This window comes from Panthera uncia (genome assembly GCF_023721935.1).
Source record: "Panthera uncia isolate 11264 chromosome C1 unlocalized genomic scaffold, Puncia_PCG_1.0 HiC_scaffold_3, whole genome shotgun sequence".
NCBI classification, from domain to species: Eukaryota; Metazoa; Chordata; class Mammalia; order Carnivora; family Felidae; genus Panthera; species Panthera uncia.
The window spans coordinates 62,020,489-62,046,760 of NW_026057584.1; the positions used below are offsets into that span (position 1 = coordinate 62,020,489).

Here is a 26,272-nt window from a genome sequence, read left to right on the forward strand (position 1 = left end):
TAATTAATCATTTCGGATTATGGTTGGAAAATCTCCTGAACAACATTCCTCTGACATTTAAAAAAAAAAAAAAAAAGCCACACACACACACACACACACACACACACACACACACAGCCCCACCTACCCAAAACATTAGTATCATGTAATAATCTAGGACTTTAAAAATCAATATGTAAGAGACCCTAACCCTCAGCTTTTCCTTATTTCATTTACATCAAAACTGGTCCTTTAATTTAACACTTGTTAGAGAAAAGAACATACAAACATGTCATGTGCCCCATGTTTGATTTTCCCTCACTGTTGAAAATCCCAACACGATACTCTGTTTCTGCCCTCCTGAATGGATGACATAAAGATTGTTCTCAGAGAAAAGTAGATTCTACTTTCTATATTTCTAACACACATCCATTAGTTTGGAAAGAAAAAAATGAATTAAAATATCTCTGTATCTGAAACAATAATGAGAAAGATTGCTTCAAGCCTACCTTGGTGTCCACCTACATATACCACATAAAAACTCCAACTATGCTCCAGCTTCTTTTTGCATGACCAAGGTCTGCTTTCCAAACTTCCATCCTCCTCCACCCTCCTTTGGCACTAATTTCAATTTTTAAAGCAATAATTTGAAAAACAAATGCGTGTATACACATACACACACAGACACTCAAACACACACTGGTATAGTGTGGGTTCAAGGCCTGAGCCTACCCCTTACTGGTTGAACAAGTGACTCAATTTCTCAGAGAAAAAAATATCTTCATCCATACCATAGCTTATATTATACAAGACTCAGCTCAAGCTCTACCTCCTTCAGGAGTCAGGGAGAACTAATTCCTTTTTCTTGGGACAGGAAAGAAGCATTTCCATATACTTTATATTTCAATTTGTTCATCTTCCCTTCTCAAGTTCTACAGCACTTTTTCAATATGATATTTTTTAAACAAACTGTATTGTTTTATACAGATTGATATATATTCATTCTGTCTCTCCAACCACATTGTAAATTCCTGGAGAGCAGGGATCATTTCAGATAAAGCTTCTAAATCCCTGATGGTACACAGCAAAATGCTCAAAAACACCTTGGGAACTGGCAACCTCTTTGTTTTGGTATATAACCAATGATAAGAGTCTCTTATCCCTGTAGTTTATTCTCTTTCTTTTGCTGACCCTTCCTTCTATTTCCTTAAATCCAGCAGTGAAACAAAAAAAAAGGGGGGGGGTTATTATCAAATAAATTTTGGTTTTAAAATGGATAATATGGTATTTTAGCAAGCATTCCTTTTATTTTGAACATAATTCATTGATAAAGTTTAAAATTATGCAACTAATGTGTAAAGCAAGGTGCACTCACTCTATGGAGCAGTTTGCCCACTGTGACTTAAAGATGTCTCTCCATCTACATCTCAGCTACTCATGTTTCATCTTTCCATTTCCGTGTTTCTTGCTATATATATACAGGCTAAATGCTACTCACCAATACTTCTAGGCTATGTGTAACTTGAGTCCAAAATCCTTAGAAAAATCTAATACTAAAATTAGTGTCATTTATTGTTTCAATAAAGAAATAATGAATTGGTATTTAAGTGAAGAAAGCTTTCTTCCCCAAATTAACTTTCCATAATCCATCTGAATGACTGACATTTGCAACAGACCATTTTTTGGAAATACAATAAAACTTGAATATAGTAATTCTGATTAATTTTAATGTAACAGAAAGATATTATTCCAACAATTTCTTCTCTACTGCCCTCAAAAAAATCCTCCAAGGCTGCTTTACAATGCAAATAAAATGAAAAACAAAGAAATAATGTATTGCCTTACAAAAAAAAAAATCTCTAAAACAATTAAAATCCACAGTTTTATAGGCTACTTTACCACTGGATGTATTTTGTTCCTAAACATCAAAAAATTTAAGTTCCCTAAAGAGCAAACTAAATTACTCATTCAGTGGGAAGAAATTCAGCTCTGGGAAATAGGGTTGCAGTCCATTTAAATTACTAATGTCAAATACAAATAAATGTGCACATTCTAATGAATTATATATTTAAGAATCACAATATTTAATTTAAAAGTTAAGTAATTCAAGTAAGTTTATTTCTAAATACTTAAACATTTAAACATTTTAAATATTGCTAAACATTTTAATGCCTACATTTTAGGCATGAAAATAATCATAATCTATAATCATATGTATTTATGAAATAAGGTTATATGCTAGGCATAAGTTATTTATAAAGACCTGGTTTCATACTTTGAGAAAATTACATTAAGACACAAAACTTACAATATACTTTTTTCCTTCAACTTGTGTTTTTGTTAATTTTTTAAATTAATTTGGTTTCTGTTTGTTTTCTTTTTAATGACTAAGCAAAACTTAGAAAAGGCATGTAATCTCACTGTGAGAACTTTACAATGGCCTGGACAATTTTAACCAAATTGGGTTTCCCTTAAAAGAAAACCCAAAATATGCTGGGTATCCTATAAAGTCTACTATTAAAATGACAAGCTTTATAAGTTATTTTATATTTAAGAAAATAGGAATTTATATATTCAAGAAATAAGAATCTAAAATTTCCACTAAACTAAATTTAAATCAAGTTATTTGATTTATCATACTGTAGAAAAATTCCACGGACAGATCATTCCTATTCAACCAGAATTTTCTTACGAGGTCAATCCTAAGAAAATGAAAGGCATAAATAAGCAACATAAACATAGTATTTACACACAAATGTATATATACATACACACACATATATAACATATATATAAACATACACACATATATACACACACACATACACATAGCATAACTGGGTGGGTCTATATTCATCTCAGTCTTCTACACCGTTACTACTACAATATTGTATGTAAGTTTTTTAAAACCTTGAAACCTTAGCAAAATTAAATCATATTCAATTTAGTTTTCACATAAAGTGTATTTTATTGCAAGTATGCAGTTGGTAACTGTCCAAACACAAAATGTTGAATTAACTGTTATATGTTCTCCCGAAGTATTCTGGATAAATGACAACAATAGTCTAGGAATGTACAGACTAGAAAATTACTTCCCAAGCCATTAGATCCTTTTACATCAATTTATGTCCAGCATCTGCATTCTTAAATGAAAGACTAATGTCTCCTTATCTTGAGCTCTAACCTGCTTGCAATTTCCTTAAGTCTGGTTCCTTTTTTCCTAGGTTCTAAAGACTACATATTGTTCATTTACTCTTACTACCCTCTGCTCCAGGAACAGGGCAGACAGAATGGCCCTGATGAACCACATGCACATATGACCTATAAAATGTGAACACGGGGGAGGAAAAAGGAAGACAGTAATTGAAAGAACGATAGACCTTGACTCAGATCTGAATTCTAGTCCTACATGCCCCTAATTTTGCTGCATGACATTCAAGTTACGTTATCTCTCTAAATGTTGCCTATTATAACACTACTTGGGATGAAATATGAAGTATGCTTCTAAGGATATCCAGGGGTCTACAACATCAGTTCTGGCAGAATGTGTTTACAAGTTCCTAACCGTGCCTGCTTCTTTTCTATTTACTTCTTTTATGGTTCTCCATTTTCATTCAATTAAGTTTTCTAAAATTCCTATTTGGAATTATTTCTTAGGTACTGAACACCTACTCAGTCAATTAGACTAATCCTACCTAATTTGAAAGATGAGAAGTATTTGCCTCTATTTTCTTGAGCCCCCTGCTAGCTACTAATAGAGGCTTAGAGCATGCCTGATCTCTTGCTTTGGCTCCTTTATCTGATTTTCTAACCACCTACAGTCTTCTAGGATATTACTAGATCTTTTACTAGCTGAAAACAAAGAAAATAAGTTCTTCTTACTTATGAATTAAAAACAAATTAAAAGTGTTTAATATATTACAATGTTTTTGTTTACAGTATTATCACTTCTTGATAGGACTTGAACAGTGATTTCTTAACAACATCCTTCATATATAATACTCACATGCTTTGAGGTAGACTGTCCCAAAATGTTAACAATATACTTGTTCCCACATATCCTATAATATATAAGAACATTTCACCCAATATTTCATTAAAATAAAAACTCTTCAGAAAACGAAGGAAACCTGCATTTTTATGATCCTTTGAGGAATTTCTAAAACTAGCCATAATTTTAACCAACATAAAAAATACATATCCTTTCTTCAAATAAATATGGATGACAGTAAACAAACCAAAAAACCAACTACCAATAATAGGTAAATATTGAAGTACATAACATGTATACCTACCTAGCAACAGAATACATAAAGAGAAAATCATTGTCTGGTGAGCCTGGCGTCTTGCTATAGTCTCTATATTTTTTCTGAGTGGTATTTTTGATATCTTTCATAACAGATTCCATTTCTTTACTTAAGTTGGTTTCTGACTGCAAAAAAAGGAAACATATATATAAAGTTTATTCATATTCACTTTCTCTAATATAGTCTACAAGGTTTATCATATGAATACACTAGGAAATTAAAGTTAAAAAGTTAAAACAAATGTACATTAACTTTCTACCATAAATATATTTACTGTACAAAGATAAAATAGATTAAGAAATATTTTCTCTTATCTTATCCTAATTCTATATTGTGATTGGTTCACCTATAATCTAACCATCAACTAACCATACAAACCTATATGCTAAACAAATGAGTACATGTCATTAAAATAATATTTTGGAACAGTTTTCATGTTTATAAACAACCTGATTTTCATTTAAGTTCATTTCTCAAACACTAATATTGATGTCCCTTGCTTTAAGCATATTTTAAACACATAAAAATTTGGATTTACAAAAGAAGAAAACTACAGACTCTAAAATTATAGTCTTCAACTGAGAAAAGAAACTGCCAAGAGATGAATCTTTCAGAGTAGCTTTTAACTATAAATTTCTGTCCCAAAAGTCAAATATTAATAGTTTTCATACATTTACTGCTTAAACTAGGCACAGCTATGACTTCTTTCAGACCCACATCATAAACCTGTATTAAAGGTGAAATATTTAAGTATTTAAATCAAATTAAAAAATCCTGGAGCGCCTGGGTGGCTCAGTCGGTTGAGCGTCCGGCTTCGGCTCAGGTCATGATCTCACCGTTTGTGAGTTTGAGCCCTGTGTCCGGCTCTGTCCTGACAGCTCAGAGCCTGGAACTTGCTTCAGATTCTGTGTCTCCCTCTCTCTCTGGCCCTCTCCTGCTCACGCTCTGTCTCTCTCTGTCTCTCGATAATAAATGTTTAAAAAAATAATTTAAAAAATAAAACTAAAAAATCCTACTGAATGGGATAAAAGATGGGTTCACTTACACCAAATCCCACAGTAAAACAGACTGGCTTGTGAATGGTTCAATCAAGTGTATGATATTTTATCTAACACACACACAATGTATGTAAATCTATAACTATACACATAAAAAGTGTGTATGTGTACACATGTCATCTTAATCCTAATATACCTAACAGACATATTTTAAAGTGGTTAGACTATGCTTCACATTACAAGATACATATATATGTAATTTATTTGTTTGTTTGGTTTAAGATTTCAACATCTTAAAAGAATCTAACCATATCTAAGCTTATAGAATTTCATGATCTGGAAGATGTATATTAAAACTATAACAATTTAGATGAGGGAAAAAGTATAGTCTTTGGTAAGAATTTGTTCCATTATTCTCATTTTTGTTTGTAGCAACCACAAACAGAAGAGAAAAACATCTAAAAGCAATTTCTATTAAATGTTTAAAGGTCCAGAGCAATTCAGAAAGGGAATGAAAATGAAAGGAAGGAAAATGAGAGCTGAAAGCAGAGCTGAGGTTACCAGGGTATTTCTGCCTTACACTGATGCTTACTGGGAAAGCTCCCGGCCGTCCCTGCAGCTCCTCCACTTCCTTTATGAGGTCTTGTATGCTTTTGTTACTAGGACGTTGCCAAAGGTTACTTTCCACATTACTTCCAGGATAACAAGGAAGAACACTGTTAGCAAATTGCCTGCAGAGAGGACACGTGAATTCTCCTTTGTCCACTGAGAAGCCCTGAAGAACCTGGTCATTCTAAAAGATGAAATAAACATACAGATTTATAATGCACACCTCTACAGAAAACAAAATTCACACCATTACATTTTATGGTAAACAAATGAACCATACAAAAAAAAAAAAAAAAAAAAGACATCCTTAGGGGTACCCAGGTGGCTCACTCAGTTAAGCATCCAACTTCAGTTCAGGCCACGATCTCACATTTGGCAGGTTTGAGCCCCGCATCAAGCTCTCTGTTGTCAGCATGGATCCCACCTCGGATCCTCTGTCCCTCCCTCTCTGCTCCTCCCCTGCTTGCGCGTGCACGTCCTCTTTCTCTCTTGATGAAGAATTGACAACTTTTGAGAATTGAGCCTTAAAAACGTGATGTGTCTTTAACTGCCAAACACAACTGACTGGACGTCATGCAGTGGATTTGTTTAGGATTAATGGATGGGGAAAGATTCAGTTATAGTATTCAGAACATAAGTGTAAGAGGAGGGGAATTAATTTATCACCCTTTTCTTCAGATGTTTCTGATAGAAAGAGGAGGAAAGAGAATTTTTTAAAGAGACACATAAGTGTATATGCCTAGGAAAATTCTTGTTCACGAGAGACTGCTATACATGCTAACTAACCAGAAAACTTAAGGCAGGAATCCAGACGGTTACATTTGTTCCTTTATTTTGCATGACACCACCACACATCTATTTTGCTCTTTAGGCCACTGCTATTTAGTCCTAACCACTATATTACTCTTTTTCTCAGCAGTCTCTTTCTTATTCTGCCCCTAACCTAATGTTCTATCTCAAAATATGTTTTAATGTATTAATGTAAATGTACAAATGCTACAATATGACCATTATCACAAACAAGACAAAAATAATGAGCAAAAAAGGATACAAAGAGAAGAAAATGAATCTGTCTATGGTTACAAAGGTAATGACAATGTCAGGATGAATTTAAATTTCCCCACTCTTTTTTGTTTTTAATTTTTTTTATGTTTACTTATTTTGAGAGAGAAAGAGAGAGCACACACAAGTGGGGAGGGGCAGAGAGAAGGAGAGACAGAATCCCTTAGCAGGCTCCACATCATCAGCACAGAGCTCTATGTGGGGCTTGAACCCACAAACCACGAGATCATGACCTGAGCTGAGATCAAGAGCTGGACACTTAACCAACTGAGCCACCCAGGTGCCCCTAAGTTCCCCACTCTTCACTGCTTTATCTTGGATCTCAAATACTTTGACTAAAAGAACAAAATTCTACTTTTTTCACTTTTTGACACTTCTTTTAAGTTCTTAAAAATATAACACCATGTCTTCTTAAATCCAATTCTACAAATAAATATTTGTTAAGCTCCTAACATGTGTCAAATGCTGTGCCAGGTGATAGCATAAAGACTTAAGGTACATCTTCACTTAAGGTCCTAACAATATAAAAGCAAATAGAAACGAATAAATTATAACAATAGTGTGAAAAATACAACAGAGAAGGCTTCTCAGAGGAGACTTGTGAGCTAAGTTTTAAAGATATACAAGAAGAGTAGAGCATACTAGACGGTTGGGGAAAGGGTCCTGATATCACTGAAGAATGTTCTATGATAAGCTCTTCTATAATTTAATTTTAAAGAATGCTAGATCCCCCTCTTTGCCTTGATTGAAAATGCGTTCTTTCCTAAAGCCTCTCCAGAAGCATTCTCAAATAGGCACTGCTCATTCTCCCACATCCCTCCCACCTAGTATCCTTCTCATCTCCAGTGCTGGCTTGAGATCTTTACTCTTGCATTCTCCCATGTTTGTGGCTAATGTCATTTGGTGACATCACCCTTTTCCTTCCTTTTTACTGTCATCCACTGCCCTCCATCACTCAAGAGTTTGGTACCTAAATCAGTTTTCCTCATCGCTCCAAGTCCCGTCATCCTCCTGTGCAACTTCAGTGTGTAACGGAGACAACCAATCTTACATCTCAGTCTATCAGCTCTCTGACCTCATTATTTCTTATAGCTTTGACCTCCACTCTACTCCAGCACCTGCTACCATGACTATCCCCTTATACTGAAATGACCCCAAAGTGTCTGTATCTGAAAATATTAAATCCAAACAGCTTACATTCTGACTGCCAACTCCTAGCTGTCTTAGTTCCTCCTTTTTTCCCCACTTTATCAAGCCTTTCCTCTCCTGCCTATACACGATCTACCACTTCAAAAACTCTTCGGTCAATACTTCTCATTCCCTGTCCATTTGTCCTTCTATCATGCACACTCCACAAAACCTTCATACAAAATTAACCCAATGTATGGCTTCTCCAATTCTACACTCGAATTAAGGGTTGTTATGGAATACTGAAATAGCTTCTTGCTACAAACTGTTTCCACGCCAACTGAGCCCTGAATACTTCCTGACAATCTCTCCCCAACATCCTATGAAGCACTCTCTCACCCAATTCCGAAGTGTTTCTTCCAAACCACCTCCTCACTTGCCAAGTCCCTTCACCTACCCGAGCCTTGCCCCTTTTACTCTAGAAGCATAAAGCTACACTTCCTATCTCAGAAAAGAGAGTCATGACAGCTCCTTCTGCTTCCTACCTTCTCCCATCTCAATATCTAATTAATAAATCTCACAAGTCCTTCCATCTACTTCCTTCTACTCTCTTTGCTAATATCTCCTAACTAGTCTTCCAACCATACTGCTGCCAACGTGATCCACCTAATGTGACTCTTATTCCCAATCAAAATCTTTCAATGATCACCTGATTTCTTCCTCCCTCTGACACTCCACATGCTATCTCTCACCACATCCAGAAGACCTTTCTTCTAAATATATTTCAAATCTCTAAGCTCTTCTCCATCTCCAGTGCCATGACTAACCCCAAGCCACCATCATTTCGTACCTCCTAAGTATCATTGCATTCTTTCTTACTCTCCTGCAATCCCACCATAATCCCCTACCATCTACACAATTACCACAATGATCTTTCTGAACATATCTCTGCTTAAAAGTCTTAAATGGCTTTAATGGCTCTCTGTAAAGAACCTATCTAAACAAAGTCCAAGTTCCTTACATGAACTACCAGGTCCTCTACAGTATGACCCCTAATCTTCCCTTATCTCTCATCACTCAAGCACCTTAATTCATCAAATGTTCTGGCACTTGGCAGATGTTCCAAAAAGGCCCTGTGTATACCTCATAACACTCAGCACATACACCATTTCATGCAATCCATAGTAAACTCCTAAAGGGAAGGAACTGTGTCTTATTCACTGATGAATCCCCAATGTCTATCAAAGTATCTGGAACACTGCAAGCACTGAATAAGTATTTGTTGAATGAACGACTGAATGGAGATATATGAAAAATGGATAATGTGCTTAAGGAACCATTAATTAGCTTATTAATGCTGAACTGATGAAAGATAAAGCTGAAGCAACAACAGGCAAGCCTAGATCATGAAGTGCCTTGAATGCCATTCAGAGAAGAGTGGACTTTATCCCATCAGGAAGAATTCAGTAAAGGATTTTTAAGCCAATGACATATGTCATCGGATTTACATATTAGAAAGATCAATGTAGTGAATAAATCAGACTTGGAGTAAGGAAACTGATAAGAAAGCAATTGCAATAGTCAAGATGAGAAATGAAGGCATACACAAAAAGGCAGAAGCAACAATAATGAAAGTAGAGTACAGTCAAGTGAGATTTAAGAAACAGAATTAATAGAATTTGCTAAATGAATGTGACAGGGAAGGATAAGAAGGGAAAAATAGGAATCCACTGCTTCTGAGCTAGGAATCAGGGAATAGAGAAGACCACACTTCTAAGAAGTTGAGCTAAGAAAAAGAGAAAAACTGCAGCTACAGGGAAATGCAAAGTCAAACGAAGGAATTCTGAATGGCAGGGACCTGAGCATCTTTATGGACTGAAAAGAAACAATAGAATGGGCAGAAAAACTTAAGATACGGAATAAAAAGAGGTTACTTACTAACAGATCAAAGCTCCTAAGGTAATGGTAGAAAGGAATATTAGAGCATAAACAGAAAAATTATTCCTGAACAGAAGGAATACTATCTCAAAGAGTAGAGAAGAAAAGGATTGGTTGGGATGCAGACTCATTTATCAGGGAATAGATCAGCAAAGTAGGAAGCTAAGGTAGCGTGTGACAGAAAGCCACTGTTTTCTCAGTAACAAAGGAAGAGACAGAATCTGATGAGGGGAAAGGAATCTTGGAGTTTAGGCAAAGAGCCTGGGATAGAGGAGGCAAAGGTTTGGAACAGCTGCTGGGGACACTAAGAGAGGAAACCAATCAAAGACAGGTAAATGAATCGATAAATAATATCTACAATCTGTGACCCTAGTTTAAGCCACTATTATATAGGAAACCACAAATTTACAGACATACCACTTAACTTAGTTTTATGGTTTTTCTGGAGGGCTAGCTGCCTGGGTCTAAAACCAAGGGAGGAGGATTAAATGAATGATATTCAGAGCAGGATAGGCACTGTTCAAAAAAGTGAGGCTAGGAAGAACTAACGCTAGGGAAAATATAAAGGGGTTAAAGGACTAGAGATCTTGATGTCAGAAGCAAAACACGCTAATGAAAATGAAATGAGAAAATCTGAAGAGTGATCATATAACAAAATGATATAGTAGGATATTAAAGCATAGTATTTCAGAGCTAGAGTAGCAAAGTCTAGAATTACTACCATGGAAATCAGTTGCTAAAGTGAAGTAAAAAAAAAAAAAAAAAAATGAAATTCCTAAAGCTGAAGGGGTCAGGGAATTACAAGGCTGAATAGTTCAAATGGCAATCAAAATCACCCAAGATGAACTGGGATATATATGCTATAAAAATATTTAATACCTGGAAAGACAAATACACCTTTAAATCAACTTACCCGTAATGATTCCATGTAAGATTTATGACAATCTATATGTAACGTGTGGCCACAGGTCTGTACATAAACACCTCCTTCCCAGCCAATTGATACTGCCAATAGACAAGAACTCTAAAAAAAAAAAAAAAAAGAGAGAGAGAGACAATACAATTAATTTTTAAGAAGCATAAACATACCTAAACATATCCACATAAACCTCTGAATGATTTCATACCGTTATACTAATGTGAACTTCATATTTTTATGATATAAAGTAACAGCCAACTTGACAGCACCAAGGCAGTTATCTTTAAACTTGAAATACCATAAAGTTCTAGCTTCCAAATATCTAGGCTCATAATGAAAGAGAGCAACTATAAATTACACTTTCTCTACCCCATGAAATATAAACTCTTGATATTATATTATAGGTCACTATAAACTATTCTGCTATCGATTATTTTACCTGCTCTGTGATATCGGACATTAACAACTTCTTTCTTTTACTGTAATTCCAGTGTAGTTAACACACAGTGTTCTACTAGTTTCAGGTGTACAATACAGTGATTCAATACGTCCATACATCATCCAGTGCTCATCATGACAAGTGCATTCCTTAATCCTATTTCACCCCTCTCTCCCCACCCACCTCCCCTCTGGTAAAATCAGTTTGTTCTTTACAGTTAAGAGTCCATTTCTTTTGCTGTCTCTCTCTTTTCTTCCCTTGCTTATTTGTTTTGTTTCTTAAATTCCACATATAAGTGAAATCATATGATATTTGTCTTTCTCTGACTGACTTATTTTGCTAGCATTATACTCTCTAGCTCCATCCATGTCATTGTAAATGGTAAAATTTCATTCTTTTTTATGGCTGAAAGGGTTAGTATCTGAAATATATAAAGAACTTATCAAGATCAAAACCCCAAAAATAAATAATCCAATTTAAAAATGGGCAGAAGACATGAACAAACACTTCTCCAAAGAAGATATCCAGATGACCAACAGACACATGAAAAGATGCTCAACATCACTCATCATCAGGGAAATGCAAATCAAAACTACAATGAGATACCATCTCACACTTGTCAGAATGGCTAAAATCAAAAACACAAGGAACAACAGGTGTTGGTAAGGATGTGGAGAAAAAGGAACCCTCATTCACTGTTGGTGGGAATGCAAATTGGTACAGCAGCTGTGGAAAACAGTATGGAGATTCCTCAAAAATCGAACTACCTTGTGATCCAGTAATTGCATTACTGGGTATTTACCCCCAAAATACAAAATTCCTAATTAAAAGGATACATGCATGCCTATGTTCATAGCAATATTATTTATATAGAAGTTGTGGTATAGATAGATAGATAGATAGATAGATGGATAGACAGATAGATAGATGCAACGGAATAACAACTTTTTTCTTTCTTGTCCCTTCAATGTTTATATTCCTTAAGGTTCTTTGTGTCACTCTCTTCTTACTAGAACTGTTCTCTGAGTGATTTAATCAGTAAATTTGACTACTCTCCAAACTTGGATCACTTGTCTTAGTGACAGATACAACCACTCAACTCCCAAGCAGAAATCTCTAGTTTGATGTCCCTCAGATAACATTAAAAAATATGTCACTGGGTGCCTGGGTGGCTCAGTTGGTTAAGTGTCAGACCCTTGATTTCAGCTCAGGTCATGATCTCACAGTTCATGGGACTGAGCCCTGTGTTGGGCTCCATGCTGATAGCACAGAGTCTGCTTGGGATTCTCTCTCTCCTCCTCTCTCTGCCCCTCCCCTACCCACACACACACTCTCTCTCATAATAAATAAATAAACATTTGTTTTAAATGTGTCATAAATTTGTCTTTTTCCCCCCATGAATCTTTCTTTTCCTCTTGGTTTAAAAACTCCACAATCTTTTCAGTCACCAAATCAGAATGCTAAGAGTTATTCTACATCACATTCTTTCTTTTACACCACAGTATTAGCTCCCAAACTATGCAGATTCTATCTCCTAAATAAAACATGATTTGGGCCCCTCCTCTTTATTTCCACTATAACATTCATGTCTGCATCATTTGTTGTGGGGGAGGAGGTTTTTCAACAAAGTTTTTTAACTGGTCACCTTGATGCCAATTTCTTCTCTCCATAATGCATCACCCTCCATACATCTTTCTGGACTACAAATTTGGTCATAAGATAACCCCAAAAAGTACCTTAACATTTACATGGGTTTAATAGAATATGCAATAAAGAAGGAACCCAGATTATATAAGCAACTACAATACCCTTTTGAAATCTGTTCTACAAGTTAACTTTTTTAATCTCCTCTTTTTCTTGTATCTTCAACTCTTCCTTCTCTACTAATTCCTTCCCCCTCAACCTATAAGCAGGCTTAGACTTTTCCTCCTAAAATAATCCTCTTCGAATTTTCATTTGGCCTCTATCAAACACTATTTGGGCCTGAACTTGAGTTCAGTTCACCCTCTAGAGTCTGTAGTAAACAGATGACCAGGCCAGAGCAAAATTAGGAAAAAGGTCTAACATGGGTGATAGCACATGATGAAAGATTTGAGAGCCACTAAAACTGAGTATAGCTTTAAACTTTATTTTTACTTTGGAAAGAAATTTTTACAATATAATGTAAGGTGACCAAATAATCTTTAAACAATAGTAAACAAAATTCTAATGTTAAATGAATGTTCTAATGTTCTAAAAGAATTCTAATGTTCTTCATGAACATCTGAAAGTTGAAAATATTACATGGTGCAAAATGCCTTTCCAGCCTATTTAAAGATGTGTAGCAGCACAAATCAAACACTCACAGCAGGTGAGCTAGCTTCTATTGTTACAAATCAGAATAGCAATAGGAGACCTGCTCATCTTTGTTTTGTTTTGGAGCGCTTGAAGTAGAAACAGATTTAGATCATTTTAGAATGGTTAGTAGTCAGTTAATAAGCTGCTCTCTTTGGCAATGTATTATAAAAATGTAATTTATCTTCTTTTTTTAATGTTATATTTATTTATTTTATTTTGAGAGAGAGAGAGAGAGAGCAAGAGAGAGCACCCAAGCACAGCAGGGGAGAGACAGAGACAGAGACAGAGAATCCTAAGCAGGCTCTGCACTGCCAGCACAGAGCCCGACACAGGGCTTAATCCTATGAATCGTAAGATCATGACCTGAGCTGAAATCAAGAGCCAGATGCTTAACCAACTGAGCCACCCAGGTGCCCCTTTCATTTTAATAAATCAGCTTTTAAAACTAAAATCAGTATGCCATTTGTCTAAGTAACTGTTAGATTTCTTGTTTGAATCAGAGTCAAAACAAAAAGGCAGGAAAATATTTACTAACATGAGACTAATATTTTAGGAAGACTTCAACAATGTGCCCACACCACTGTGCTAAGAATTGCTTAACAATGAATCTTCATAGCCTCAATATTTATTAAAACATTACCAAAAAAGGAATGAAAAGTTTACCAAGACCACTCAGTTATATATGGCAGAATCCAAGTTCAAACCCAAGTCTATCTGACTCCAAAGCTCGGGCTCCCGCCCTACTCTGTCCTCTCTCTCATAATAGAATACTCCCCGTTTCAACGGCACTACTGCCTTACACAACTAAAACTCTACAGGTTGACTCTGTAAAATGCATGCAACTGGTTGCTGCTTATTCTCATTAAGTTTCTGCCTTCCACATCTCCTACTAGTTTCTTCCATTTAATCCAGTGCGTTATGGGCAAAAAAGAATCATATGTGAAAATGTATCAAGATATTCATCTCATATAGCTAACTAAAAATAATGTTTCACTTCATATTTTAACTATTTTAAGTTATTATTATATATTTACTTAATTCAAGATACAGTAAATCCAAAAACAACAGGTGAATGGAAACCCCATTTAATAATCCACTGAGAGAATACTGAAAATGGTACAGAAATTTTATAAGGAAGTTAACAATGCTGGTGCTGCTAAATAAACTAAGTTGACCTTCCAAGACCAATAACACCTGAGTGCTAGATAGAGCCCCTAGATGTAACGAGTTGGAAAAAAACCTATCAAGTTCACAACAACAAACCATAGAAGCCATGAATTAATCTGTCCCTACTTTACATTTTAAAAGCATCATAATGAGATTTTATTGTATATGTTTAAAAGAAAGTAAAAGGAGGCAAAAATCTTCATAAAATATTCATGTCATAACTAAAAGTTTTTATAGAGTTAATACTTATCATTCCATTGAACTGAATTTATATATCTTATAATAAATAACATTTAAAACATAGGTATGACATTTATAACCTAAAAAGTTTATTTATTACAGATTCCTATTTCCTTACTATCAATATATTAACTTTTTTTCTAATAAACTTCCAGATGCCAAATTAGAATGATATCTAGTAGAAGAAAAAATATAAAACTCTGGAGAGAAGTAACCATCAGTTTTGCAGACAAACTATCACTATATGATAAAAAAGGGTACTTACATCTTTAAAATAACGCTGTAATAATGAAAGCCTCACATCATGAACTGCTGCACATGTATCCCAAGGGTAAATCTGCTCCTCCTCAGTGATAGGCAATTTTTTTGGCTCAATGTTGTCACGGCACTGCCCCAAAACTACATTAACAACAGAAATAAGAGCTCATTAAATAACCAACCTTATTCAACATGATTCACTAAGTAAAGCTGTTATTTATCACAAACTACTCTAATTATTCTACTACTGAATATTTTTAAAGACCTAACAAAAAGTGATATTCTAGTTTTCTTCTAAAGAGTAAATAAAGTGTGAAATATGACAATATTTATTTTTTGAAATAACACTAAAATATTAGTATGAACTCTGGGTGGATGGATAGATGGATGGATGATCAATCGATCAATCAATAGAGGATGAATGGTTTTCAAAATCTGTCCAGTGAAAAGGCCAGAAGTTATGATTCTCTGGTATCAATAAACCTCATTTTTAAATATACTATTTCTCACTAAAAGTAAACAGAGATCCTTGGAGAAAAAGCTACATCCAGGGTTGGGGAAAAGTTCAAAGTGAGCCTGGAATTGTATTGTAATAAACAGCAAGGAGATATTCAAACACTAAGGTGCCTGGTCATGAGGACCTTCAGGAGTTTTGATGGTCAAATTCGAGAAAATTTGAGTTCTGAAAAGAATAATGATAGTAACAGATAACACATTCATCAATTCAGGCAAGGAACATCAAGTAAAGGGGTAGAGGGATAAATTGTCAGGATCCCAACGTATCATCCTATAGACTACCTACCACCATAACCAAGTGATCAAACTTGGTTGGCATCACCAATAATGGGACAAGCTGTCACTATGAGCCTCCTAATGTGATGGGATGGGAGGGAACATCATGTATATAATGCAATTGTCAAAAATGTTTACCCTAAACCTAATAAGAAAATAACCACATGAATCCAGAACATGAACTACTCTACAGAACAAAAGATCTAGACTCTTCAAAAATTTTTAAAGGGGCTGGAGAAACCGTTTTAGATTCAAGGAAACTAACAAGAATTGATAATTAAATGCAATACATGATCTTTTTCTTGGATGAAGAAAAAAAATCTGCTACAAAAAAATATTATTGGGGGCGTCACGAGGATGGGTCAGTTGGTTAAGAGTCTGACTCAGTTAAGTTTCTGCTCAGGTCATGATCTCACGGTTTGTGGGTTCAGGCACCCATGTCAGCACAGAGCCTGCTTGGGATTCTCTCTCTCCCTCTTTCTCTGCTCCTCTCCTGCCCATGCTCTCTCTCTCTCTCTCTCTCTTTCAAAATAAATAAACTTTAAAAATATACATACTATTGGGATAATTGGAACATAATAGATATTATATAAATTTCTTGGGTGTAATATAGATAGATAATATAGAAGAATATCCTTGTTCTTACAAGGATAAAACATCATGACATTTTCTTCTAAAAAGTATGTGTGCATGTGTATATGAGTATGCGTATAGACAAGAGAGGGAAAGAAAAAACATGGCAATATGCTAACAATTGTTGAGTGCAAGTAAAGACTATTCTGTAGATACAAAATTTTCAAAATGAAAAGCTAGGAAAAGAGGTGTATAACAAAAGGGCAAAAATAATACTAAGATTTTATAACTGTAAAACATCAAAGCACAAAAAAAAAGGAGGGGGGGTAGAAACATACACTGCCATATATTACTATAAGACTCAATAAGCATGGGAAGACCATTCTTAGGGAAGGAGTATCAGGTATATAAATATGGACCCCAAGTTTTGAAGAGATTTACAGCAGCAGTAGAAAGAAAAAAAAGAAGTAGGGAGATGCTAGCAACTAAAAAAAATTAGCTATATGATGTATAATCCTCTTAATACACTGCTGGATTTCATTTGCTAGGATTTTGTTGAGGATTTCTGCATCTACATTCATGAGATACTAGTCTATCATTTTCTTTTCTTGTGATGTCTTTATCTGGCTTTGGTATCAGTGTATGGCTGTCATCATAGAATGAATTAGAAAGTTCCCTCCTCCTTTTTTTTTTTTTTTTTTTTTTTTTTGAGAAGTTTGAGAAGGACTGATGTTAATTCTTTAAATGTTTGGTAGCACAGGGGGCGCCTGGGTGGCTCAGTCAGTTAAGCATCTGACTTCAGCTCAGGTCATGATCTCACAGTTTGTGAGTTCAACCCTTGTGTCAGGCTCTGTGCTAACGGCTCAGAGCCTAGAGCCTGCTTCAGATTCTGTGTCTCCCTCTCTCTGTCCCTCCCATGCTCATGCTCTCTCTCTCTCAATAATAAATAAATGTTAAACAAAACAAAAAAAAAATTTTTTTTAAGCAGTCAGTATTTAAAAAAAAAAAAAAAAGTAGGGGGGAGGCGCCTGGGTGGCTCAGTCAGTTAAGCATCCAACTTCGGCTCAGGACATGATCTCAAGGTTTGTGAGTTCAAGCCCCAAGTCAGGCTCTGTGCTGACAGCTCAGAGCCTGGACCTTGCTTTGGATTCTGTGTCTCCTTCTCTCTCTGCCCTCCCCAACTTGTGCTCTGTCTCTCTCTGTCTCTCAAAAATAAATAAATGTAAAAAAAAAAAAAAAAAAATTAAATGTTCGGTAGCATTGTGAATGAAGTTTCCTGGTCCTGGACTTTTATTTGTTGATAAGTTTTTGATTACTGATCCATTCTCTTTACCTGTTTAATGTCTATTCAGATTTCCCATTTCTTCTTGAGTCAGTTTCAGTAGTTTCTATGTTTCTAGGAACTTACCCATCTCACCTAAGGGTGAGATTGACAAATTCATTGACAGAAAATTGTTCATAATATTCTTAGTCTTTTTTATTTCTGTAAGGCCTATTGTAATGTCCCCAACTTCCATTTCTGATTTTAGTTATTTGTGTGTTCTTTTATTCTTGGTCAGTCAAGCTGAAAATTGTCAATTTTGATGATATTTTCAAGAAACCAATTTTTGCTTTTGCTGACTCTTTCTACTGTCTTCCTATTCTCTGTTTCATTTATCTCTGTTCTAATCTTTATTATTTCTTTCCATATGCTAGCTCTGGGTTTAGCTTGCTCTTCTTTCTCTAGTTTCTTAAAAGTGTAAAGTTAGGTTATTTATTTGGGATCTTTGTTTTTAATGTAAGCATTTAAAGCTATAAACTTTCTTCTATGCGCTATTTTCCCACAGGTTTTGGTATATTGTGTTTTCATTTTCATCTATTAAGTATCTTCTAATTTCACTTGTAATCTCTTATTTAATTTCCACCTATTTGTGAATTTTCCAGTTTTTCTTCTGTTACTGATTTCTAGTTTCATTCCACTGTGATCAGAGAAGATACTTTGGATGATTTCAATCTTTTTAAATGTATTAAGACTTGTTCATAGCCTAATTCATCATCTATCTTGGAGAATGTTCCACGTACAATTGAGAAAGATGTGTACTCTACTCCTGTTGGATAAAGCATTCTATGTAAGTTTGTTAGATCTAATTGTTTTATACTGTTGCTAAAGTTTGTTTAGTTGTCCTATCCATTATTTAAAGTGGGGCACTGAAGTCTTCAACTATTATCGTCAAACTATTTCTCCATCAATTTTTGCTTCATATATTTCGGGTCTCTGCTGTTTGGTACATATTATGTTTAAAACTGTTTTTATCTTCTTGATGGATTGATTCATTTATCAATATATAATGTCCTTTTTGCTCTTGCAACAATGTTTTATTTAAAATCTATTGTGTCTGATATTAGCATTACCATCCCAGCTCTCTGTTGGTTACTATTTGTGTGGAATATTTTTTCACACCCATTTTCTTTTCTTTTTTTTTTTTAATTTTCTTTAATGTTTATTTGTTTTTGAGAGAGAGAGAGACAGAGTGAGAGCAGGGGAGGGGCAAAGGCAGGGAAACACAGATTCCAAAGCAGGCTCCAGGCTCGGAGCTGTCAGCAGAGCCCAACGCAGGGCTTGAACCCACGAACCGGGAGATCACAACCTGAGCCAAAGTCGGACATTTAACTGACTGAGCCACCCAGGCGCCCCCACACCTATTTTCAACCCATTTGTGCTTTTGGATCTAAAATGTCTAAGGGTGCCTGGGTGGCTAAGTTGGTTGCGCATCTTAGTTGATTTAAGCTCAGGTCGTGACCTCACGGTCATGGGATTGAGCCCCAGGGAGGGCTCCACCTTGAGCGTGGGGACTGCTTGGAGTTCTCTCTCTCCCTTTCCCTCTCCCCCTACCCAGCTTGAGCACTCTTTTTCTCTCTCAAAAACAAAAAAGGAAATAAAATGTCTCCTACGGTCTATTCATGTTTTTTAATCTATTCTGTTAATCTCTGCCTTTTAATTAAAGAGCTGAATGCACTTATATCTCAAGTAATTATTGATTTAGGATGATTTAATTTTCCCATTTTGCTATTTATTTTCTATATGTTCCTCAATTTGTTGTTCTAGTATACTGTATTGATTCCCTTCTCATTTCTTTTCTTTTTTCGTTTCTCCTTAGTTACCTTCATTTTCTAACAATCAAGTTGGAATTAATCTGAACTTAGTTTCAATAGTAAACAAAAATTCTGCTCCTTTACAGTTACATCTCTACTCCTTGCCCTTCATGCTTTTATCTATCTGCATTTTTCTACAAGAACATTGATACTTGGTTTAAAAACCTCAATCTGCATTGCTTTCCAGATTTAATTCCTTCTTATTACATATTTTTTTTGTTTTAATTACATACGTGTTTAAAACACTATGAAGATTAAAACACTCGCATTAATTTTGGATTTTCTTAAGTTCTACAAAGACTGTGGAGATTAATAATATGGAAAAGATCATATAACATTGTATTCTTCTCCTATGGAGAACTGAATCTCCCAAGTCAATAATATTTACAACAGGCATTCTGCACAATAGTGAGACAGCATATAAAGCAACACCTTTAGAACCCTTATCTCAAGCAGTTATTTTGAAGGGTTCGTAATCAAAATATAATCCAGCACAAGTCAAATGTTAGACTAAGGGGAGATATCATGGGACTTTTCTTTGATGCATGGTTTCAAAGTAGGCCAATAAAGAATCAATGGCCATAAAAAAGGTCTAGAGCAATAAGCACACCTAGCACCCAGACTGTGGTCTCCAAATACCATTTCCCACTAAAAGAAAGTAGGGCTTCTTAGAGAAATGGCTGATTCCTGGGTCAGAAATGTATAACTTGCCATGCCAGAAAATGTAAAGTCCGAAGTCTACATGAGTTGTGTCAAAAGAACTGAGGAAGTAACTTGAAGAGGCTCCAACTGAACAAAGATGGAAGAATGTGATCCTCAATGAGAAACTAATTGCAACATATCATAATGATTTAAAAAGTACTAAGTAATTATTTTGGGAAAGTGCTAAGGAATGGCTACCTCAATATTTTGAGCACTATCTAAGGGAAAGAATACAGTATTTACCCTGCCTTTTGTACATAATTTATGTCTCAGAGTAATCAAAATAGTTGATGAAGTAAAATTTCTTTTATAGAAGTATTTCAGCTAATAAAAAAAGAGAAAGATTTGTGGATGAACTGATGAATCTAGGCAATAATCACAATTCATTGCAAATATTTCAAAAACAGAGAAAATAGAGTGGACAGAAGAACTAGGTAAACATCATAGAGATACATTCAGTAAAATTCAAAACATTCTTAAATGACTTAATTTCTTCAAAAAAGTAAAACGTATGGGGATAGGAGGGCCCCTATTTGGGGGAAGGGAGAAGGAAGAGAGGAGATGAAAAGGGAGCTTATTAATTAAAAGACTACAAGGAGATCCAATAAGTATAAATTAATTAATTAAATAAAGTAAATAAACAATTGGGGAATTTTATTTTTTTTATTTAAAAAAAAATTTTTTTTAACGTTTATTTATTTTTGAGAGACAGAGAGAGACAGAGCATGAACAGGGGAGGGTCAGAGAGAGAGAGGGAGACAAAGAATCTGAAACAGGCTCCAGGCTCTGAGCGGTCAGCACAGAGCCCGATGCAGGGCTCGAACTCACGGACCGCGAGATCATGACCTGAACCGAAGTCGGATGCCCAACCGACTGAGCCACCCAGGCGCCCCACAATTGGGGAATTTTAAACACTGACGAGGTATTTTACTATACTGAGGAACTAATTTACTTACAAGTGACTGGGTTATATCTAAAAAACATGAACTTTCTTTTTAACTGAAACAGTGACATGTTTACAGATGAACTAAAATAATATCTGGAATGTGCTTCAATATAATTCTGAGGAGGTGGGATAAATAAGATTAGCCAATCAGTCACTATTAAAGACTGATGGAGACATGGAAGTTAATTTTACTAATTTCTTTACTTCATTGTGTGGTTGAAATGTTCCATATCCAAATGTAAATAGATAAAAAGAAATCAAAATAAAAAAAGAAGTCAGAAGTAAGGAGAAAGTAAAAAGGGGTAAAAGGCATGATGTCAGTAGGTGTGTGAGGCTCAGAAAGAAAGGAAGGTAACAGCCAGAGATTTCACCTGCCACAGTTCCCAATTAAAATCACTCTTCAGATTTAACACTTTTTAATGTTAGTTTTTATTCACTTCCTTCTATCTATAAAAGATAAAAGAGCTATGTTATAGTAGAATTATCTAACATTAGTAAGTTTAGCTAGTATGCAAAATTGTAAAAAGGATTAAATGAAGTGACAATCTGGTGAAAGCAACCTAAATATAAAATAATAAACAAAGATTAAAACAACAAAAACCAAAACTCTGCATTAGGACAGAGATTTTGTTTTGCCTTGTTTCTTATTGTGACAGTATCTTGTACCTAGGTTCTCAATAAATATATGTGGAATGAATGAATGAAGGAATAAACAAAACATTACATTGATGATTATAAAGTATTTGGAAAAGAAGTTGTAAAAAGTGGCAAAAATCTAATACGCTACTTTCCTCACAATAGTAGAAAACAGAAATAGCTACAAAACTAGTCAATACTCCCACACATTTCCTTTTTAGCCAGCATTTCTGATCTTGACAGCTCTACTCCAATGTTCTATTCAACTATTCAATTGATTTCTATTTCCCAACTCAATTTTATTTTTAAGCAAGAAAAGTCACAAGAGGAGAAACTAATTTACTAGACATCATATTAGATCCTTTTGCCTATATTACGTTACTTAACAAGTACAATAATCCTCGGAGGTCAATATTATCTCTATAGTTAAAAGAAAGCAACAAACTTGACCAGATTATGTCAAGCAATACCTGTATTTGAAGTCATTTCTCTTTCCACTTTACTATACTAATTCAGAGAATAAACGCCCTAGAAAAAAAGGCTTGGGAGAAATGTGTAAGAATTTTATTTTCTCTTTGCTTCACACAAAGTCCTGCTGAAAATGGATTGAATTCATTGGGACAAAAGTGTGTAAGAGCTATCACACCTTAAAATACTTCAGTATGGGAGAGGATGAAGGGCATTCAGACAATTTTTTTTCAAAGAAAATTTTTTTAACTATACATTGGCAAACATATCATTCAGCAGGCTGTTTCAAGAATGACTGCTTATAGGGGCACCTGGGTGGTTCAGTTGGTTAAGCTTCTGACTCTTCATTTCGGTCATGATCTCATGGTTCATGAGCTCGAGCCTCACATTAGGCTCTATGCTGACAGTGTGGAGCCTGCTTGTGATTCTCTCTCATTCTCTCTCTCTCTCTATCCCTCCCCTGCTCTCTCTCTCAAAAAATAAACTAAAAAAATTAAAAAAAAAAAAAAAAAAAAAAAGAATGACTGCTTCTAGCAGTTCAAAACATAAAGGCAAACCTACCTGAATGTGTCTTATGTAATTAAAATATTTAAACTGACAGTATTTCTGGGCTTAAACTGCTTTCCAATTTTAAAACAATTAAACTGTCAAGAAAGCTAAACTCAGTTATTGGCCACCTACCATTGATAATATACCATCACACTTTAAGGAAAAAGACTGTGTAACATATAGAAAGACTTCTCTGTTAAGGGCTTCTTCTAACACTCATGTCCAGGAAAGTCAGATAAAGCCATGTTAAAAATCTTTGCTATACAGATCTAAATTGATCCTTGCTATATAGATCTATAGTATATCCAAAGATATTAATTGATTAATACAGGTATTTATTAATCTGTTGTATATACTTTGGCTCTAAAATGTTCCCACCGAAAAATTACTTTGATTTTACCTGAGGATGCTTGTAATAGTACAACCAATCCTGTAGGTCGGTCTTCAGAGGAGGGGCCACTTTGTCCACAAATAACACAATCATATACTGCCTCAGAAACTTGTGGCTCTGCTGTTGCGATCTCCATAGGAATATCGTTCTCAGGAGAATCTGGGAGGAAAAAGTTGCAGGTCTTAATTTCTGAGGAGAAAAATCTTTCTTCAATGAAAATACAGGGAAAAAAATTAAGTTCAAAAAATTTTGTGACCCACAACTATATGGTCAACTAATCTTTGACAAAGGAAAGAATACCAATGGGAAAAAAAGTCTCTTCAACAAACGGTGCTGGGAAAACTGGATGGCAGCATGCAAAAGAATGAAACTGAACCACTTTCTTACACCATACACAAAAATAAACTCAAAATAGATGAAAGACCTAAATGTGAGACAGGAAATCATCAAAATCCTAGAGAAGAACACAGGCAGCAACCTCTTTGACCTCAGCTGGAACAACTTCTTACTAGAAACATCACTGAAGTCAAGGGAAACAAAAGCAAACATGAACTACTGGGACTTCATCAAGATAAAAAAATTTCTGCACAGCAAAGTAAACAATCAAAAAAACTAAAAGGCAGCCTACAAAATGGGAGAGGATATTTGCAAATCACATTAGCTGAAAGTATTTGGTCAGTATCCAAAAATCTATAAAGAACTTACCAAACTCAACACCCAAAAAACGAATAACCCAGTGAAGAAATGTGAATAAATGTCAAAAAAAAAAAAAAAAAACTAAAAATAGAACTACTCTATGATCCAGCAATTGCACTATAAGATATTTACCCAAAGAATACAAAAATACAGATTTAAAGGGATACACGCACCCTAATGTCTATGTTCCTCAACTGTAACTTGGATAATGCTTTTCTCAAGATTAGTCCTAGGTTATGGGTTTTAAGAACAAGACCACTGAGGTAAAGTACCATTCTCATCACATCATACCAATGTCATATTATCAACATGACATCACTATCAATATTTACCTGGAACATCTAGTTAAGGTAGTGCTTGCCAACTTTCTCTACTGTAACGTTACTTTCCCCCCATTCCACACTGTACTTTTTGGAAAGAAGTCACTAAGCACAGCCTACACTTAAGGAGTAGAGAGTTGTTCTACCTGCTTGAAGGTTGAGTTATCTACATAAATGGTTTGGAATTCCTCTGCATGGGAAATTTGTCTATTCCTCTTCATTTATTCAATCATTTATTTATATAAGTATGAATTCATGGATATTTATTTTGTACTCAGGGTTATAATCCAATACTACTTTATTTCCTTGCATAAACTGTGCCAACTTGGCCACTGGGAGCACTTTCAGTCTCCAACTCTAATCTATTACTACATGGATCATTTTAGCCTTCTCTTATCTATCTATAACTTCCCACTCCAGTAGTGAGAAATCCAGCTCCCATCAGGCCATCATCTATTTACCTAATTGTTCAATCTCAGTATATCAGGATAGCAGTTTCAGAATAGTTAACCCATACTTCCACAGGAGGCATGTTATCAACCTCAGTGTTGATGTATAGTTCCTTTTATCTTCAGTATTCTAGACTTCACTAATTTCCAAAGTTACTTAGCCTCTTTTGTCCCCTTCCCCTAAATGAGGCTGTTTTGTGTATTTAAAATACAGTTAGAGCCTCTTGCCACATTCTGAAGTCCATTCTGGGACCTTCAAGCTCTTAAGTGACTTTTTAAATTTGCATACATTAAAATTCACTCTCTGTTGTAAAATTCTACGGCTTTTGACAAAATGCATAGTTATGTATCCAATCATACAGTCTTATACAGAATAATTTCACTGCTCTAAAAAATACTTTGTGCTTCACTTACTTAAGTCCCTTCCCCAACCCTGGTCACCACTGATTTGTTCACCATCTCTATAGTTTTGGCCTTTCCAAAATGCCATATAATGGGAAACATACAGTATATAGCCTTTTCAGACTGACTATTTGCACTAAGCAATATGAATTTAAGATTCATCCATGTCTTTGTATGGCATAACAGTTTATTCCTTTTTATTGCTGAATAGTTCTCCAATGTATGGATGTACCAGTTTGTTCATCCATTCATCTACTGAAAAACATCTTGGCTACTTCCAGTTTTGAGTGATTACAAATAAAGCTTCTATAAACACTCATTCAGATTTTTGTGTAGATCTATGTTTTTACATCAATTGGGTAAATAACCTAACAGCATGATGGCTGGATCATATGGTGAGACTAAATTTACCTTGGAGGAAAATGTCAAATTCCTAAAACCAAAAGTTCCAAGAAAAAGAACTTTTTGTCCTTTTAACTGGCAACACATGAAAAAACTATGAGTTAAATGTCACATTTATATCACTGTAGCTGGATCTTTATAAACTATTGGTTAACAAATATTAAAACCAAAAATAAACACTTATCTCCATCTAGTGGCTATCAAAGAGTAGATACACATAGCGATATTTCAATTTCAGAAAATTAGGTTGGCTGTTTACTGCAGCATTGTTAGTTAAAACAGAATAAAAACAAACTGAAAATAAAGTGAATGTCCAATAATAAAGACATGGCTGAGTAAATTACTTCATTATGCACTATTATGGACTTTCTCTGCTTGCCCCAAAATAAAGAAAAGAAAGGAAAAGAAACACTAAATTAGAACAGTGGTACTC

General features: G+C 35.0%; 1 protein-coding gene across 3 annotated transcripts in view; it reads right to left on the reverse strand.

The window, feature by feature from the left end:
• UBR3 (ubiquitin protein ligase E3 component n-recognin 3) overlaps nucleotides 1-26,272 on the reverse strand; it is a 246,149-nt gene that overhangs the window by 78,850 nt on the left and 141,027 nt on the right. For 2 of the 3 annotated variants that reach the window (XM_049616027.1, XM_049616026.1), the window contains 5 exons: nucleotides 23,580-23,729; nucleotides 15,389-15,522; nucleotides 10,935-11,045; nucleotides 5,865-6,077; nucleotides 4,275-4,411 (listed from right to left, as the gene is read on the reverse strand). In XM_049616027.1, the coding sequence (XP_049471984.1) occupies nucleotides 4,275-4,411; nucleotides 5,865-6,077; nucleotides 10,935-11,045; nucleotides 15,389-15,522; nucleotides 23,580-23,729 (745 nt within the window). The remainder of the gene's footprint in view (nucleotides 1-4,274; nucleotides 4,412-5,864; nucleotides 6,078-10,934; nucleotides 11,046-15,388; nucleotides 15,523-23,579; nucleotides 23,730-26,272) is intronic. The other variant, XM_049616028.1, reaches the window with a different exon arrangement.